Source organism: Dryobates pubescens, chromosome 40 (assembly GCF_014839835.1).
Source record: "Dryobates pubescens isolate bDryPub1 chromosome 40, bDryPub1.pri, whole genome shotgun sequence".
Lineage (NCBI taxonomy): Eukaryota > Metazoa > Chordata > Aves > Piciformes > Picidae > Dryobates > Dryobates pubescens.
In genome coordinates, this window is record NC_071651.1 from 723,935 (window position 1) to 739,077 (window position 15,143).

Below are 15,143 nucleotides of genomic sequence, written 5' to 3' on the forward strand. Positions count from 1 at the left end.
TTCTGTTTTTTTTTTTTTGGCTTACAGAATCGGTGAGCTTGGTGGTGGTGGTGGTGGTGGTGCTGGGGGAAGGGGGCTGTGGTGCTGAGGGGTGGGGGGTGGTGTCTGAGAAGAGGCTGGGATTTAGGGGAGGAAGGGGGAGGGGGTCCCGGTCAGCAGGAAAAGGGAGGGGTGGAGTTTGGCCCCCACCGTGGGATCAGCAGGCAGCGAGATCAGCTCCAGAGGAGTCAGTTCTTGTTGGGGGGGGGGGGGGGTGCACAGGGGAGACCCCAGCCCCAGTCGGGAAGGTGGTGGGAAAAGGGAGTGGGTGAGGGGAGGGGGGGGGGGTGTCGGGGCCGTGTGCCCCCCCCCTCGCTCACGGGTGGGCCGCTTGTTTTCCCTGATAGAACTCCTCCCACCGGCTCTGGAAGAACTGCCGCATGGCCAGCCCCGCCTGCCCCACCGCGGAGTCGTCCTCGTTGAACGTCCTGCAGTTGTCGAACACCAGCAGCGCGTCGGCGGCGAACTCCTCCGAGCTCGAGTACCTGCGGCGGGGGGCAAGGACGGCTCAGGGACCCCTGCCCCCAGGAGAGAAGGACAGCTCGGGGGGACACCCCCCCCCCCCCGCCCTAGGAGGTGAAGGACAGCTCAGGGACACCCCCACGGGGAAAAAGAGGACTGCTCAGGGACACCCCCAGCCACAGGGAGGACCACGCAGGGACCTCCACCCCCAGGAGGCAACACCCAGCTCGCTTGGGACACCAGCCCCCCAAACAGGGACTGCAAAGCCACCGAGGGACCTCCACCCCCAGGAGCGACCCCAGCATGCCCAGAAGGGACTGGGTCACCCAGAGAAACAATGCCTCAAGTCTACCCAGGGACCCTCACGCCCAGGAAGGGACCCCCCCCCCCGGAGCCCACCTCCAGGAGGGACTCCCCAAAGCCTACTTAAGACCTCTGGCTTTAGGAGGAACACAACCAGCCCTGGGAGCAAACACAGCCAGCCCCCTAGGAGGAACCTTCCATCCCCCTTGGGATGCCCTAACCCGCCCAGGAGGGAGCCCAGGCCCCCTGCTCACCCTCCCCGCAGCAGCCGCGCGCGCATGGTGCCGAAGTCCATCGGGTTCTTGATGATCTTGCGGTAGCCAGGGACCAGCCGGGGGTTGACAGGCTCCAGGAAGGGCCACGCGTCCTCGTGCGACTCCATCTCCATCAGGATGATCCTGGGGAGGGCACAGCAGGGTTTAGAGAGGACCTGGGGGTGCCCCACATGGCCTTGTTACCCCCTCCAGCCGTGCCCCCCTTCCTCCCCCCGTGCCCCACTCACTCGCAGAAGGTGAGGTCGCTGGGCTGGCCCCGCGCCGTGCTGCTCCTCCGCTTGCTGGGGGGCAGCCCCTGGCCCATGCAGCGCGGCGCAGGCAGCCCCTGGCGGCGGCGTGAGGCCGGCCGGCGCCGAGGGCTCTCCTCCTCCTCCGGGAAGCTCCCCGCAAAGGGACGTCCTCGTTTCCGTTTCTTGCCTCGCCGGGGGGAGATGGGGTCCCGGTACGCCCCTGACTGTGGGGAGGGGGTGGGGTGGGGGGTCACCACGGCAGCCCGGGGCCACCACCAGCCCCTAGGGGGTGGTCCCCACCAGCCAGCCCTAGGGGACAGGTCCCCGTGACCTACCCGGGAGACGCAGACGGAGCAGAACCAGTCGCCCTCGGGCACCTCAGTCATCCTGGGCCGGTGGCAGTAGAGGTGGCAGCCGCGGTCGCAGCCATCGCACAGCAGCAGCTGTTCGTCGTCGTCCCCTCGCCGGCACACCAGGCAGGTCTGCAGGGGGCAGGGCTCAGCCGCAGGGCCCCCACCAGCACCACCCCCCACCCACCGGCCCGGGCTCTTACCACCCTGTTGACCGACTTCTCCCAGGCGATCGACTTCTCCAGCTGGTAGATGCAGAGGGACACCTGCGCCGCGCTCCGGCAGCGCTCCAGGGTCTGCCGCCAGGTCCGCACCCGGGGGGTGATCTCGTAGGCACTGCGGGGGGAGGGCGCCGTCAGCCACGGCCACCCGCGGTGCCGAGGCGAGGAGGGGGGCGGGGTTCGGGGCTCACATCTCGGTGGGGCCCAGGCTCGGCTCCTCGGGGCCACTCAGCACCACCTTCTCCACCACCACCTCGTGCAGGGGCCAGAGCGGCTCCTTCAGGTAGCGCCGCTCCACGTTCTGCTCCAGCGCCGCCAGCCGCAGCACCGCCAGGTCCAAGGGGTTGGTTGGCTCCCGGCACAGGGGCAGACCCTCCCGGCGGCTCCGGATCGTGATGTCCTCCAGCGGCTCCACCTTGTGCTCGCAGTACTGCAGGTCAGCCCGCGTGGAGTCAGGGGTTGGGCACGTCCAGCCCTGCAGGGGGAGAAGGGGAAGAAGAGATGAAGAGGAGAGGGAGGAGGAGGACGAGGAGAGGAGAGGGAGGAGGAGGACGAGGAGAGGAGAGGGAGAAGAGGACGAGGAGAGGAGAGGAGAGGGAGGAGGACGAGGAGAGGAGAGGAGAGGGAGGAGGACGAGGACGAGGAGAGGAGAGGGAGGAGGAGGACGAGGAGAGGAGAGGGAGAAGAGGACGAGGAGAGGAGAGGGAGAAGAGGATGAGGAGAGGAGAGGGAGAAGAGGACGAGGAGAGGAGAGGGAGAAGAGGACGAGGAGAGGAGAGGAGAGGAGAGGGAGGAGGAGAACGAGGAGAGGAGAGGGAGAAGAGGACGAGGAGAGGAGAGGAGAGGGAGGAGGAGAACGAGGAGAGGAGAGGGAGGAGGAGGACGAGGAGAGGAGAGGAGAGGGAGGAGGACGAGGAGAGGGAGGAGGAGGACGAGGAGAGGAGAGGAGAGGGAGGACGAGGAGAAGAGAGGAGAGGGAGGAGAGGGAGGAGAGGACGAGGAGAGGAGAGGAGAGGAGAGGAGAGGGAGGAGGAGGACGAGGAGAAGAAGAGAAGGAAAGAAGAGAAAGGGAAGAAGAAGAGGAAGGAGAGGGAAAAAGGGAGAGGAAAGGAAGAAAAGAGGAGAGCCAAGAGGAGGGCTGCAGGGCCAGCGCCCGGCTGAGGCCCCACACCGCCCAGCCGGGGCCGTGCCAGCGGCAGGCTGGCACCCACCCGGATCTGCAGGTCGGCCATCAGCACTCGCTGCTCCAGCTCCTCCACCCACTGCAGCACGGCCAGGTCGGTCTCGTAGGCTCTCTCCATCACCGACCACCGGGCCAGGGCTTCCTGAGTCACGGCGGCCGCGGCCGCCTCGGGGCGCGGGTGGAAGATGGGGTCTGGGGGGGAGGGGGGGACAGAAGGTGAGAAGCTCAGTGGGGCTGGGGGCAGGCAGCAAGCCCCCCAGCCTGGCCTGCTCTTACCGGTGGTGGCCCTCAGGCAGACCTCCCGCAGGAACTCCTTGTGCTTGGTGAGGTGCTTGTGCAGGGCCTTCTCCCGGATCCCCCGCGGGTGCAGCGCCCGAGCCACCGCCTCCAGCTCCTCAGGGTCCTGCAGCCACCACCAGCCGCTCTGCATCTCTGCAAGGCAGCACCGCAGCGCTCAGCACCGGGCCAGGGCTCAGCACCAGGCCAGGGGCTCCACCAGCGCGCCCAGGGTTGGGTCAGGCTCTCACCGGGGGGTACAGGCTGCTCTGTCTGCTGGGTCAGGTACTTCTGTTCGATCTGCTTGAAGAACTTGCTGGGAGGTCGCCCTCGGCGCTTGGGTTGCCCCGGTGGGTCCTGGAGCTTCTCCAGGCTGCCCCGGCTCCGGGGACAGGCACCTTGGGCCCTGGCACCAGCAGGCACCGGCGTGGAAGCGAGCAGGGGAGTGGTAGGGTCATCCACAGGGAGGCCGTTGAGCTGGTGGAGATGTCACAGGACCAGGCTCACTCCACAGCCCATGCCCCACGGCCCCACAGCCCCCAATCCTGCAGCCCCCCAAGCTCTGGGGCTGTTTCACCCTGCAGGCCAGGGGCAGCAAGAGCAAGCTCCATGCACCTCACCGCAAGCAGAGCATCCCCCGGCCCAAGGTGTGCGGCACCCAGGCAGAGGGTCCCACCCAGCTCCCCCCCAGGCTGGTACCTGCCGGGCTGGGCCCTTGGGCAGCTCACTGCGGGGCTGGGCGCGGGGCTGGGCGCTGGCTCGCGGCGAAGGCTCCGCGGAGGAGGTAGCGAGGGGGGCCCGGCCGTCACACGGCGTCCGGGGCAGCAGGTTGAACCAGGGGCCCTGCTTGTCAGCAGCCTGAGAGACACTTTGCTTCTTCTCCTTCTCCTCCTCTTCCTCCACCTCAGTGTGGTTGGGAGGGGTCTCGAGCAGGGAGGAGGCCCCCGTGTCCCCTTTGCCGGGGCTGCTGTCTGGGGTGAGGACGGAGTCCCTGAGCAGGGAGGACTGGGTCTGGCTCAGCCAGGACAGGAAGGCAGACTGGCTGAGGTCGTGCTGGCTCTGCCCGAGGGGCATCGGCTCCTCCAGGACCCCGTTGACAGGGGGGGGCCTGGGCCCGCAGTGCTGGGGCAGTTCCTCTTTGCTCTTGCGGGGACGGCCGCGGGAGCGTGAGGCTGTGCAGCTGGTCCGGCTGGGGATGGGCAGGGCCAGGGGCTCCTGCTTCAAGGGCTCCTGCTTCAAGGGCTCCTGCTTGAGGGGCTCCTGCTTGAGGGGTGACAGGCGAGGGGAAGGCTTCTCCTCCTCAGGCTCCTGTGGCACTGGCTCGGCCGCTGCTGGGGCAGGAGGGGTCAGATGATGGGAGGCAGGGGATGGGAGGCAGGAGATGGGAGGCAGGAGATGGGAGGCAGGAGATGGGAGGCAGGAGATGGGAGGCAGGAGAGGTCTTCCCCACCCAAGACATCCCACCCACAAAGCCCCTTCCCCGCTCACCCTCTGCACCCTCCACGAAGATGCCGCCCAGGTGGGGCAGGACCCAGTAGCGCCTCCGGTACCGGTCCTGGCCCAGGGAAGCTGCTCGCAGGGTCTGTGAGGAGTGCAGCAGCTTCTTGCGGAAGAACATCTGCCTCTGCGGGGGGAGCACAGGGTGGGGAGGGGTCCCAGAGCCCCACAGCAGGGGAAGGACCCCCCCAGGAGCCCTACATTGCCCCCTCACCTTCACCAGCTTCTCAATCTGCCTCTCGAGCTCTGGGATGCTGGACGCAGCTGTGTCAGCCTGGGGAAGGGACGGGGCTGTCATGGAAGCCCGAGGGTGGCGTCCCCACCTCTGCCCCCAGCAGTGAAGGACCTGTGGCCACCTCACCTCCTCCTCCCTGCGGGATTTCCGTCCTCGGCTCTCCTCCTCCTCCTCCATCTCCGCCTCCTCGGTCAGTCGGGAGCTGCGCCGCCGCCGGCCCTCCTCCCAGCCGCCAAGCTCCGCCTCGGGCCGCCCAGTCCTCTTGGCCAGGGCCACCTTCAGCCTGCCCAGACACAGCCAAGGGCTCCACTGCCCACCCTGCTGCTCGTCCCAGTGCCTGCCCCGCTGCCCAAACTGCTGCCCACCTTGCCGCCCGTCCTGGCCACGCCAGCCCAGTGCCCGCCCCGCTGCCCCTCACCCCCTGCGTGCCCACCTGCGCAGCCGGCCCTCGATGATCCATTTGCTCTTCCTGTAGTTGGACATGCTCTCCAGGGTCTTGTCGATCTCACTGCAAGGAGACAGGGCTGGCTGTGGGGGCTGGCTGTGGGGGCTGGCCGTGGGGGCTGGCCGTGGGGGCTGGCCCTCCCAGCGTGGAGTGCCCCACGCCGCTGCCAACGCGCCCATGTGGCCCACCAGAGTGCCCTCTTGCCCCCACACCATGGCTCACTTGATGATGAGGGCACTGCTGTTGAGCTCGTTGACCAGGAAGGCCAAGATGGAAGCTTTCTGCTCGGGGGGCAGTGCCTGGAAGGGTTTGGTGCGCAGCGCCTGGCACAGCTCCTCGCCCGCGCCGTAGGCGGTCAGGAAGCAGCGCAGGACCTCGGAGACTGTGTCACGGTTCAGGCTGATCTCAGACACCTTCTCCCCCAGGATCTTCAGGGACTGGGCACAGGAGAGGAAAGGAGCAGGTCAGGGGCTTGACCCAAGGTTGGGTTTGCCAGGAGGAGGCAAAAAAACCAACCCCAAGCTAGGGAGGATGGCAGCACCGGGATGGGAAAACCAGACCAGGAACACAGATCCAAGTGGGAACAAGCCCAGGGGTGGCCTGGGCACTGCTGGGCCCCTGCAGCAAGATGGAGGCAGGAGCCTTCCAAGGGCTGCCAGGGGCCAGCTGGGCACAGGAAGAGGGAGCAGAAGGAGCAGCACCTCCCAAATCTGGGCTCCCCCCTCCAGAGCCTGCAGCAGCTGCAGCCTTGTGAGTACTGAGAGCCCAAACTTGGCAGGGGAAGGTGCCAGGGCAGAGTCTGGGGTGGGGCAGGGAAAGGTGCCAGGGCAGGCACTACGATCATGGCACGGAAAGGTGCCAGGGCAAGGGCCAAAGAAGGTGCCAGGGCAGGGGTGGGGCAGGGGAAGGTGCCAGGGCAGGGGTGGGGCAGGGGAAGGTGCCAGGGCTCACCTGGCAGTAAGGTGGCATCCCAGGGTCATAGAGCGCAGCCTGCAGCAGCCTCACCAGCAGATCCTGCACCTCGCCCACGCTGTCACCCACCCCCAGCAGCCCCTCCTGCAGCGCACACAGGCTGGGCACATCCTTGGCAGGGTCGAAGCCCAGGACCTTGCCATAGCTCTGCAGGAATTCCACCACCGTCAGGCAGTTGGAGAAGGCTCTGCTGGGCAGGATGAGGCCTGGGATGCGGGAGAAGGCTGGCAGGGGCTGCAGAGGAGGAGCAGAACACTCGGTCAGGGCTGGCGGCAGGCTGATGGCTCAGCCAGCTGGGCACAGCCAAGCACCCCCAGGGCCCCTGCCCACCTGGTGGTCCCCCAGGCACATGTCCTCCGTGGGCTTCTTCATCTCCTCCAGGATGAGCTGCTGCCGCCGGCGCTCCTCCAGCCGCCGCTGGGCCAGGAGGCCTTTGTCTGCCTTGCGAGGCCCTTTGCCCTTCTTCTCCCTGGGCCTTGCCTTCTCCTTGCCCTTCTCTGCCTTGCCCTTCTTCTCCTTGGCCTGAGGACAGACCCCAGGGTGCGTGGCGAGAGCAGCTCCGTCTCCTGTCCCCTTTCCTGGCCTCCTTGTCCCTCGCAGACTGACCTTGGACTTCTTCTTGACCTCTTTCACCCTGGGGGCTTTGGCTTCCTGCTTCTGTTTGTTCTTGGCCTGGAAAGCACAAGGCTGGCTCAGGGACCCAGTGCTCTGCCTGCACTGGCAGTCATGGAACCACGAAGAAACCTTTAAGACCAAGTCCAACCACTGAGCCTACACCACCTTAGTTACCAAACCACATCCCCAAGTTCCATGGCCACTCCAGGGATGGGGACTCCACCTCCCTGGGCAGCCTGCTCCAGTCCCTGACCACTCTTGCAGGACAGGAATTGTTCCTCAGCTCCAACCTAAACCTTCCCTGGAGCAACCACTGCCTCTTGTTCTGCCACTTGTTCCTTGGGTGAAGAGACCAACCCTGACTTCAGCCTCCTTTCTGAGAGCAGCAAAGAGCCAGAAGGCCAAACCGCATCTCCATGGCTCCAAAACCCCTCCCAGGGATGAGGCCTCCAACCACTGCCCTGGGCAGACAGGGCCAGGCCTTGAGAACCCTTCAGAGAAGCCCTTACCCTAGCAAGGTCCCAGAAGCACCCCAGAAGGTCCTCTCCTACCTTCCGCCTCATTTTCTTCTTGATTTTGCTCATTTTCAGCTTGTCCTCATCGCTGAGCACCTCTGCAGGAGCACAGGGGGAGGGAGGTGAGGAGCAGCCCAGGAGCTCCCAGCAGAGCCAGGCTGCCAGAGGCTGCACCAAGCCCCCCGAGCCGGTGGGGCTGAGGTGGGGGGATGTACCTTGGGCTTCCAACTTCTTCAGCAGCCGTGCGTCTGTCTTGCTGAGCAGATCCGTCCTGGCCTTGGGGGGCCGCCCCCGGCCGCGCTTGGCAGCTGGGGGCTCCCTGGCCTTGGTCTTCTCGGCGTTGCGAGGCCTGCCGCGCTTGCCCGTGATGGCCTGGATGCGCGCGGGGATCTCCTCGGGGCTCAGCTTCACCCACTGCAGGCCCTGCGGCACACACCGGGGTCACCTCCCGCGGCCTGGCGCGCAGGGGAGGGGGCCAGGGCGGCCCAGACCCCCCCCAGCCTCACCTCCGCTGTGTCTCGCTCCTCGTAGAAGTCTCCCACCGGCATGCGAGGGCTGAAGCTGAAGTGCTCCCGGCGGACGTCCTGCACCACATTCCTGTTCAGGTACTGGGGGAGGAGGAGGAGGAGGAGGAGGAGGAGGAAGGCTGTGAGGGGTGCTCAGCGCTCTGCACCCCGCAGCAGCACCTGGCAGAGCTGGGGGGCTGGGTTTGATCAGCCAGGACTGGGGTCTGTACCTTGATCACCTCTGGGAACTGCTTCATCCTCTTCCCGCAGGGGCCATAGTACCAGGTCTCACCCTGCCAGCGATGGTTCCCCCTCTTGATCCGCACCTCCCGACGCCACCTGGGCACACAGAGCGTCAGCCCCGGGCCGGGGGGCAGGGCGGGAGGGAAGGGACAAGGGAGGGGACACGGCACCACCTACCCATGCTGCAGGGGAAAGCGAACCTCGTCCGGGGTGGCGATGCGCCGGCGCGGGACATCACCTGCCGGGGGGCACAGGGGACACTGGGCTTGGGTGCACTGCCTGGGGGGGGGACACCCGTGGGGGTGTTGGCTGGCTGGGGAAGGACACCCGGTGGGAGGACACCCGTGGGCTTTACTTGCGGCGGAGGTGCTCAGCGTGGCAGCCTCCTCAATCTCCCCTGGCGCAGCTGCTGTCTCCGGACAGCTATCAGCAGCCTCCTCCTCCTCTTCCTCCTCCTCCTCCTCCGCAGATGGGGCTGAGGACTCTGGCTCCAGAGGCGGGTCAAGCTCCAGGGACTCCTCCAGCCCCATGTGGCTGCTGCTGTTCAGCTCAACGCTGTCATCTGTGGAGCCAAGGTCAGGGACATCACAATCACCCTGTTCCACCTAGGACGCCAGAGAGCACACCCCCCCACCCCTCCCGGGGAGGGGGCCGTGGCTGTGCATCCCCCCCCCTCCCCCGAGCCTACACCAAGGAGACCCCCCCCTCCCCACTGCGGGGGTTCCTGCGTGGCCAGGGAAGGCCTCACACCAGGCACCGTTTGTGTCCCGTGGGGGCCGCACCAGCACCAGCTGGAGCTCCCCAGTCCCCACTCTGGGGTCCCCACTGTGCCAGGACACAAAGCTGCCGCAGCAGCCTCCGAACAAGCCTGAGGGGAGCGACCGACCCCCACCCCCGGGGGGGGCTAGCTGGGGAGGGGGGGCAAGCAGCTGGCTGAGGGGCACCAGGCTGGCACCTACCGGGCAGGGCGGGCGGCGAGCCGGGGCCCTCCAGCAGCGGCGTGGGCGAGGGGCCGGCGGGCAGCAGCCCGAAGGGGCCGGCGGCATGGAGGGGGGGCAGGTCCGGGGGCTCCTCCAGGGGGGACTTGTCGCTCACCAGCTGCGAGTCGTCCATGGCATAGAGGTCCCCGGTGCCAGGGTCTGGAGGAGCAGGGAGCAGCAAGACCCGGGCTGGGGGCACGCAGAGCCACATCTCGGCCCCCGGGGGGAGAGGGTAGGGCAGGGTGGGCGCAAGGGTGCCGCAGGGCTGCCCGCGGACGAAAAGGCACCGGCAGGAGAGGGGTTAAGGGGCTTCGGAGCCCCCAGCTCCGCCTCCCGCGCTGGGAAGCGGAGGAGCCCAAAATGGCCGTGGCGGAGCCGCGCCGCGGCGCGGAAGTTCCGCGCTGAGTAACCGCCGCGTCACGGAGCCGGGCCGGGAGCGGCGGAGGCTGGCGCGGGAGGGGCGCGGCGGGGCCGCCCCCCCGCCCCCGCCCGCCCGGAGGAGGCCTCCGCCAGCGCCACCGCCGCTGCCACCACCCCCATCGCAACCACCAGCCCCACCGCTGCCGCCAGCACCCAGCCAGAGGGCACAGAGCAGGGCTGGAAGCCAGGGCTGGAAGCCAGGTCCCTGGGCACACGGAGCAGCCGGGGGTGCCTGTGCCAGCCAGGTGCAGCCAGCTGCCCACCCTGTCGCCCTCCTACCTCTGGCCAGGGACTCGAAGGGCTCCAGAGGGTCCTCGCTGAGGATGGGGGTGTCCTCCAGGCGAGGGGCGATGGGCGACGTGCCCCCCAGGCAGCCACTGCCCGTGCTGGGCGCCAGGACAGGCCCCTCCTGCCCGAGTGGCACCGTGCCAGGGCCGGAGCCGTTGTAGCCACAGATCTTCAAGTCTAAAGGGAACAAGCAGCTGGAGGCAGAGCTGTGGCAGTGGGGACAGGCAGGTGACAGAGCCCAGGCCACAGCCACTCCCCCCTGGGGTATCACCCGGTGCAGGAGGCCACCGATCCCTGCACCAGGGCGGTTGGCTGCTGGGTCTTCCCCTGGCACCCAGCCCTCCCCTGGCACCCAGCCACCCTGGGGGAAGGCCAGCTGTGCCAGCAGCGATGCCGCAGGCTGTGCCCAGCCCAGTTTAATGTGACCCCAATGCCAGCTCCGAGCTGTGCCAGGCCGAAGCCCAGCGGTGAAATGGGACGGGAGGGTCAGAGGGGTCAGCTGTCCCCAGAGGCCACCATGCCCAACGCCACTGACCTAGGTCAGGCTCCAGCAGGTGCTGGAGCCACAGCCCAGAGCTCTACCAGGCTGCCCCGGGCACCTACCTGGCTGCGCCTCCTCCAGCTCCATGCTGCCCACCAGCCCCTCGCCGTTCTCCACGATGCCAGGGGGCATCTCTTTGGCGGTGCCAGCATCTCCCTCGCCCGCGCCCGGCTCCTCGGGCGGGCCCGGGGGCAGCGGGAAGGGCTCGGTGGCAGAGCCCAGCATGGGGGAGGGCTGGGAGGCTGCGTAGAAGCTGTCAGGGCCGTTCTGCATCAGCTCGAAGCTCTGGTCGGGGAAGGAGTCGTAGAGCTCCTGCGAGTCGAAGTTCAGCCCCATGGGGCCGGAGGTGCCGTTGCCCCAGAACTCCTGCCCGGCGCCCCGCAGGTTGGCACCGTGCCCGGGGGACGCCGGCCGGGAGCCTCCCGCCACGCCGTTGAGGGGGAACTGCGCGAGGCCGGGGAGCGGCGCGGCGCTGGCACTGCCATCCTTGAGGCCCCCGGCCGGGTAGGCTGCATAGTCCCAGAGGCAGTCGTAGGCGCGCAGCGGCGGCGTGCCCGCGGGCGGCGAGCCGGGCACCAGGGTCCCTGAAGTACTGGGGTGAGATACAGTAGAGAAGCCATTGACATTCATGCCCCCGTTCAGACCTGTGAGGAGCCAGAGGAGAGACACAAGGGTCAGTGGCGTGGCACGGCGTGGCACAGGCGCTTCTCACCGCCCTCCCTCACCAAGCTGACCAGAAGGGTTGAGGACAGACAGACAAACTGCCCTGGCAGCCACCATGGAATGATAGGGGTTGGAAGAGACCTCTGGAGCTCACCCGACCTACCCTGCCCCCCAGCTCCAGCAGGGCACCCACAGCAGCTTGCCCAGGGGCACAACGGTCAGGAGGGGTTGGAAGCTCTCCACAGGAGACTCCACAGCCTCCCTGGGCAGCCTGCTCCAGGCCTCCAGCAGCCTCACTCCACAGAAGTTTCTCTTCTTGTTCTGGTGGCACCTCCTGGGGTCCAGTCTGTGCCCCCTGCCCCTCATCCTGTCCCTGGGCACCACTGAGCGATGTCTGGCCCCATCAGACCCTTCTGGGGCTGCTCTGCTCCAGGCTCTCAGCCATTGCTCCTCACAGAGCTGCTCCAGGCCCCTCAGCAGCTTCCCAACCTCCACTCCCTAAGGTTCCTCTCCCCCTGCCCTGGCCAGGTCAAGCCCCCTGTTCTCCCTGCACCCCAGTGTGCCTGGATGCTCACAGCCCCAAGACCCCCAGCTCAGCTCGGAGAATCCAACCCCACCAGGGAGCTGCAGCAGCGCCAGGGGGAGCCGCGGGATGCCAGGGATTAGCCAGGAGCTTGGCCTGGCCGTGCCGGATCAGCTGAGCAGCCAAATCCAGGCACCCCCAGCTCCGGCACCGCTGTGTTTCTAGGCCACAGACACAGACCCCCAGACGTGGCCCCTCTGTCCCCGTGGTGCCAGTTCAGGCTGTGCCAGCCCGGGGGCAGGGGGGGGGGTCACTTACTTTTCCCCTGCGGGGGGAAGCTGAGCGGGGAGCCGTGGGCAAAGGAGCTGTCCCCTGAGGCAGGCGTGGGCTTGGGTCCTGAGGCAGCAGAGAAGCTGAAATGGTTGTTTGTTTCCATGGCTGCAGGGGGGACAAGAAGCACCAAGGTCAAGCACCGGCGGTGCCCAGCCCTGCCACCCAGTGCCAGCACCCACGGTGGGCACCCTCAGCTCCAGCCCCCAGCTTCCCAACCCAGGGCAGGGTGAATTCCCGACCCAAGGGAAACGTGATGGGGCTGGGGGTGGGCATCAGTGAAAGCTCCCCCCCAGGACTGTGGTGGTCTGTGCCAGGCCTCACAGCACTGCCAGCCCCGGTGGGAGGAGGTGCCACTTGCATGAGCACAGCTTGGCACAGCTTCAGCATCCTTCTCCCAGCATCAAATTCAAGTGCTTGGCTCCCTGGTGCCACCAGCCCAGGGCCTTGGCATGGGGATGACCCCACAGGAGCTCCAGGAGGCTTCTGGCCACTGGGCCCATGGGGACTGGTTCCCAGGGAAGCATTGCCCCCCACCCCCCACCCCGAGCTGCTCTGAGACCCCGCAGGACCCCAGCACACAGTGCCCTTGCCACAGCCAGAGGGTACCCTGTGCCCCACGGCATCACCAGGGGTGTCACCACAGCAAGCTGCAGGCTGGCCTCACGTCACAGCCAGGAGCAAACCAAAGCTGGAGCCACGGAGCTGGCTCAGCACAGCCAGAGACAGGCAAGGAGCTGCTGGTGACCTTCACCGCCCAGGAGCAGCAATGGTCCCTGCAAACCACAGCCCCAGGACAGGGCCCTCAGTGCCACTGGCACAGCTGGCAGCCACCCAAGGGGGTCCCAGCACAAGGGGCGGAGGAGCAGACGGTGCTGGGGAGCCTGCAGGGATGCCCCAGGGCCCTGCCCCACACCAAGCCTGCCCTCAGCTGAGGCAGTGCCAGGCCCTCCGGCAGGGCCAAGGCTGCCCCACGCTCCGCGGGCACCGAGCTCCAGTGGCAGCTCATGGCACAGCCTGTGGCAACACCCAGGTGGGGATTACACCACCCCCGTGCCCGCTGGTGCCCCGGTGGGGGCCGGAGGGGCCGCGGGCACCGAGCTGCCTGCCGGTGACTCACCCTCCCCCGAGACACTCGCGGGGGCAGCGCCGCGGCTGGCACAGCGCTGCCAGCCGGCCCCGCGACCACCACCCCCCCCCCCCGAACCCCCCACCCCGGCCCGCAGCCGCCGGTCACCCTGAGGGACCCGGGAAGCAGTTCGGCCTCAGGCTGGCCGGGCAGAGCCTGGGGCGCCGCCGGTGCCAGCAGCGCGCAGGTGGAGGCCGCAGCCTGGGCTGGCCGGGGCCGGGCCGGGCACAGGCCGGCAGCAGGGAGGGGAAGCCGAAGCTGGGAACCGGCTCCGGCACCGGCGAGCTGCGCGGCGCTGCGGAGGGGGCTCCCGGGAACGGCGGCCGGGCGGGCAGCGGCCGGGGGGCTGCGGCTGCCGAGCTGCCCTCGGCGGCGCCGGGAGCGCGGCCAGCGCTGGGCGCGGTGCGGGCGGAGGCCGCCGCCGCCTCCCCGGGACCGGGGCTCCCCCCCCCCGCCCCGCGCCCGGCAGCACGTGACCACAAACTGGGCCACGGCGGTAACCGGAGCCTGTGGCGAGCGGGCGGCAGCTGGGGATGCACCGGCGGCGGGACAGGAGCCCTGGGGCCGGCGGCACCGCCGAGGGCTCACCGGTGGTGAGGTGGAGGCTGCCCGCCCCCCGGCCAGGGGGTGACCCCCCCACCCCTCTTCCCGGTGCCCACCGGGGCGGGCAGAGCCGAGGTGGCTCAGCCGGTATCACGGCCCAAAGCCGGTGCCACCGGCACCCAACCAGGGCTCCCTGCCAGCCGCTGGTGCCAGGCAGGGACACGGCGCTGCCGGAGCCGGGGCTCTGGGGGTGGGGGGAGGCTCGGGGCCGCTGTTGGTGGTTTAGTCCCGGCACGGAGTTTGGTGCCCCCCCTCCCCCCCCCCAACACCCCGGTCCCGGTAGCACCGGGAGGCCCCGGGAGTGAGATGCGACCTGATTAAAAAGGACGTTTCAAAAACAACGAAGCGCAAGGACCGGCTGCCATTTCCCGGCCACTTCCTGCGGGGGGGGCGGACGGACACGGAGGGACACGGCCCCGGGACCGCCCCCCCGGCCCCGCCACCCCCGTGCCGCACTCCGCGGGAACAACCCCCCCAGCACCTCCCGTTCCCTGCGGCAAGGGCAACCTCCTCCCCCGCCCCGTCCCCGGGAGTCCCCCCCACAGCTGCCGCCGGGGGGTCCCGGGCAGAGGGCAGCGAATAGGGGCAGGGGGGGTGGGGGGGGGGTCGGACACGGACACGCGGTGCAGCGGGGGGGGGGCTTGGGGGGGGTCTCCTTCCAACGTCCGGGATGGGAAAGCACGGGGGGGGGGGGGGGGGGGGAACCCGGGGGGTCAACCACACCGGCCCCCGAAGAACTGGGAGGGGAGCAAGTGGCTCACAGGCCGCCGGTAACGGAGGGTTGAGGGGACCGGAATCTCCCCGGTCACCGGAGTACACCGAGCCGGGGCGGGGGGGACGGCTCACCGGGATGGGAAACGGAGAGTTAGTTCCAGAAGGGCCACCCCGGCCTCCCACCCTGGTCCCCAACCGTCCCACCCCCCTCAGCCGTTAACGGCCACCGCTGTCCCCCCCTCTCCGCCACGCTCCCCACCCCGCACCTGGCAGGCGGCAGCACGGGCCCGGTGGGTTCCCCCCCCCCCGGGCCCCCCGGTTCAGGCAGCGCAGGGCGGGAGGTGACTCCGCATGGCGGGGAGCGGGGCCGGGAGCGCACCGGGCCCGCCGCACCGAGCCAAGCCCGAGCCAGCGGCGGAGGGCAGGAAGCGCCGCGCGCCGCCGGGCGGGCCCAGCCCCGCGCCCCCCCCTCCCGGTGTCTACGTCACCACCGCCGCGGTGGCGTCACCGGGAACGGCGCCGCGCGTCACCGGGGGGGGCGGTCCGCGTGCCCACGTGGGAGGGGATCCCCGCCCCCGGCGGGGT

At 68.9% G+C, this 15,143-nt stretch overlaps 1 protein-coding gene across 1 annotated transcript; it reads right to left on the reverse strand.

Annotated features, from left to right (window-relative positions):
• Window positions 1-254: 254 nt before the first annotated feature.
• On the reverse strand, window positions 255-14,934 carry BAZ2A (bromodomain adjacent to zinc finger domain 2A). The gene is made up of 29 exons (XM_054177465.1): window positions 14,825-14,934; window positions 12,101-12,220; window positions 10,659-11,240; window positions 10,047-10,232; window positions 9,327-9,506; window positions 8,723-8,929; window positions 8,545-8,605; window positions 8,355-8,463; window positions 8,125-8,226; window positions 7,834-8,041; window positions 7,655-7,716; window positions 7,095-7,160; window positions 6,819-7,010; window positions 6,468-6,722; window positions 5,739-5,953; window positions 5,505-5,579; window positions 5,198-5,354; window positions 5,051-5,110; window positions 4,828-4,963; window positions 4,039-4,667; window positions 3,591-3,816; window positions 3,340-3,495; window positions 3,092-3,255; window positions 2,072-2,355; window positions 1,863-1,995; window positions 1,645-1,791; window positions 1,307-1,533; window positions 1,059-1,202; window positions 255-524 (listed from the first exon to the last, which is right to left on the reverse strand). Exons 2-29 carry the CDS (start codon window positions 12,216-12,218, stop codon window positions 356-358), a joined length of 5,250 nt encoding a protein of 1,749 aa, XP_054033440.1. The 5' UTR covers window positions 12,219-12,220; window positions 14,825-14,934; the 3' UTR covers window positions 255-355.
• Between the last annotated feature and the right edge of the window lie 209 nt (window positions 14,935-15,143).

Excerpts from the sequence above, each read along its gene's own strand:
- BAZ2A (XM_054177465.1), bottom strand. The coding sequence starts at position 12,218 with ATGGAAACAAACAACCATTTCAGCTTCTCTGCTGCCTCAGGACCCAAG. Across the intron at positions 2,356-3,091 it reads TGGCCGACCTGCAGATCCGG|GGCTGGACGTGCCCAACCCC; the intron begins GTGGGTGCCAGC and ends CTCCCCCTGCAG. Across the intron at positions 525-1,058 it reads GCGCGGCTGCTGCGGGGAGG|GTACTCGAGCTCGGAGGAGT; the intron begins GTGAGCAGGGGG and ends CCCCCGCCGCAG.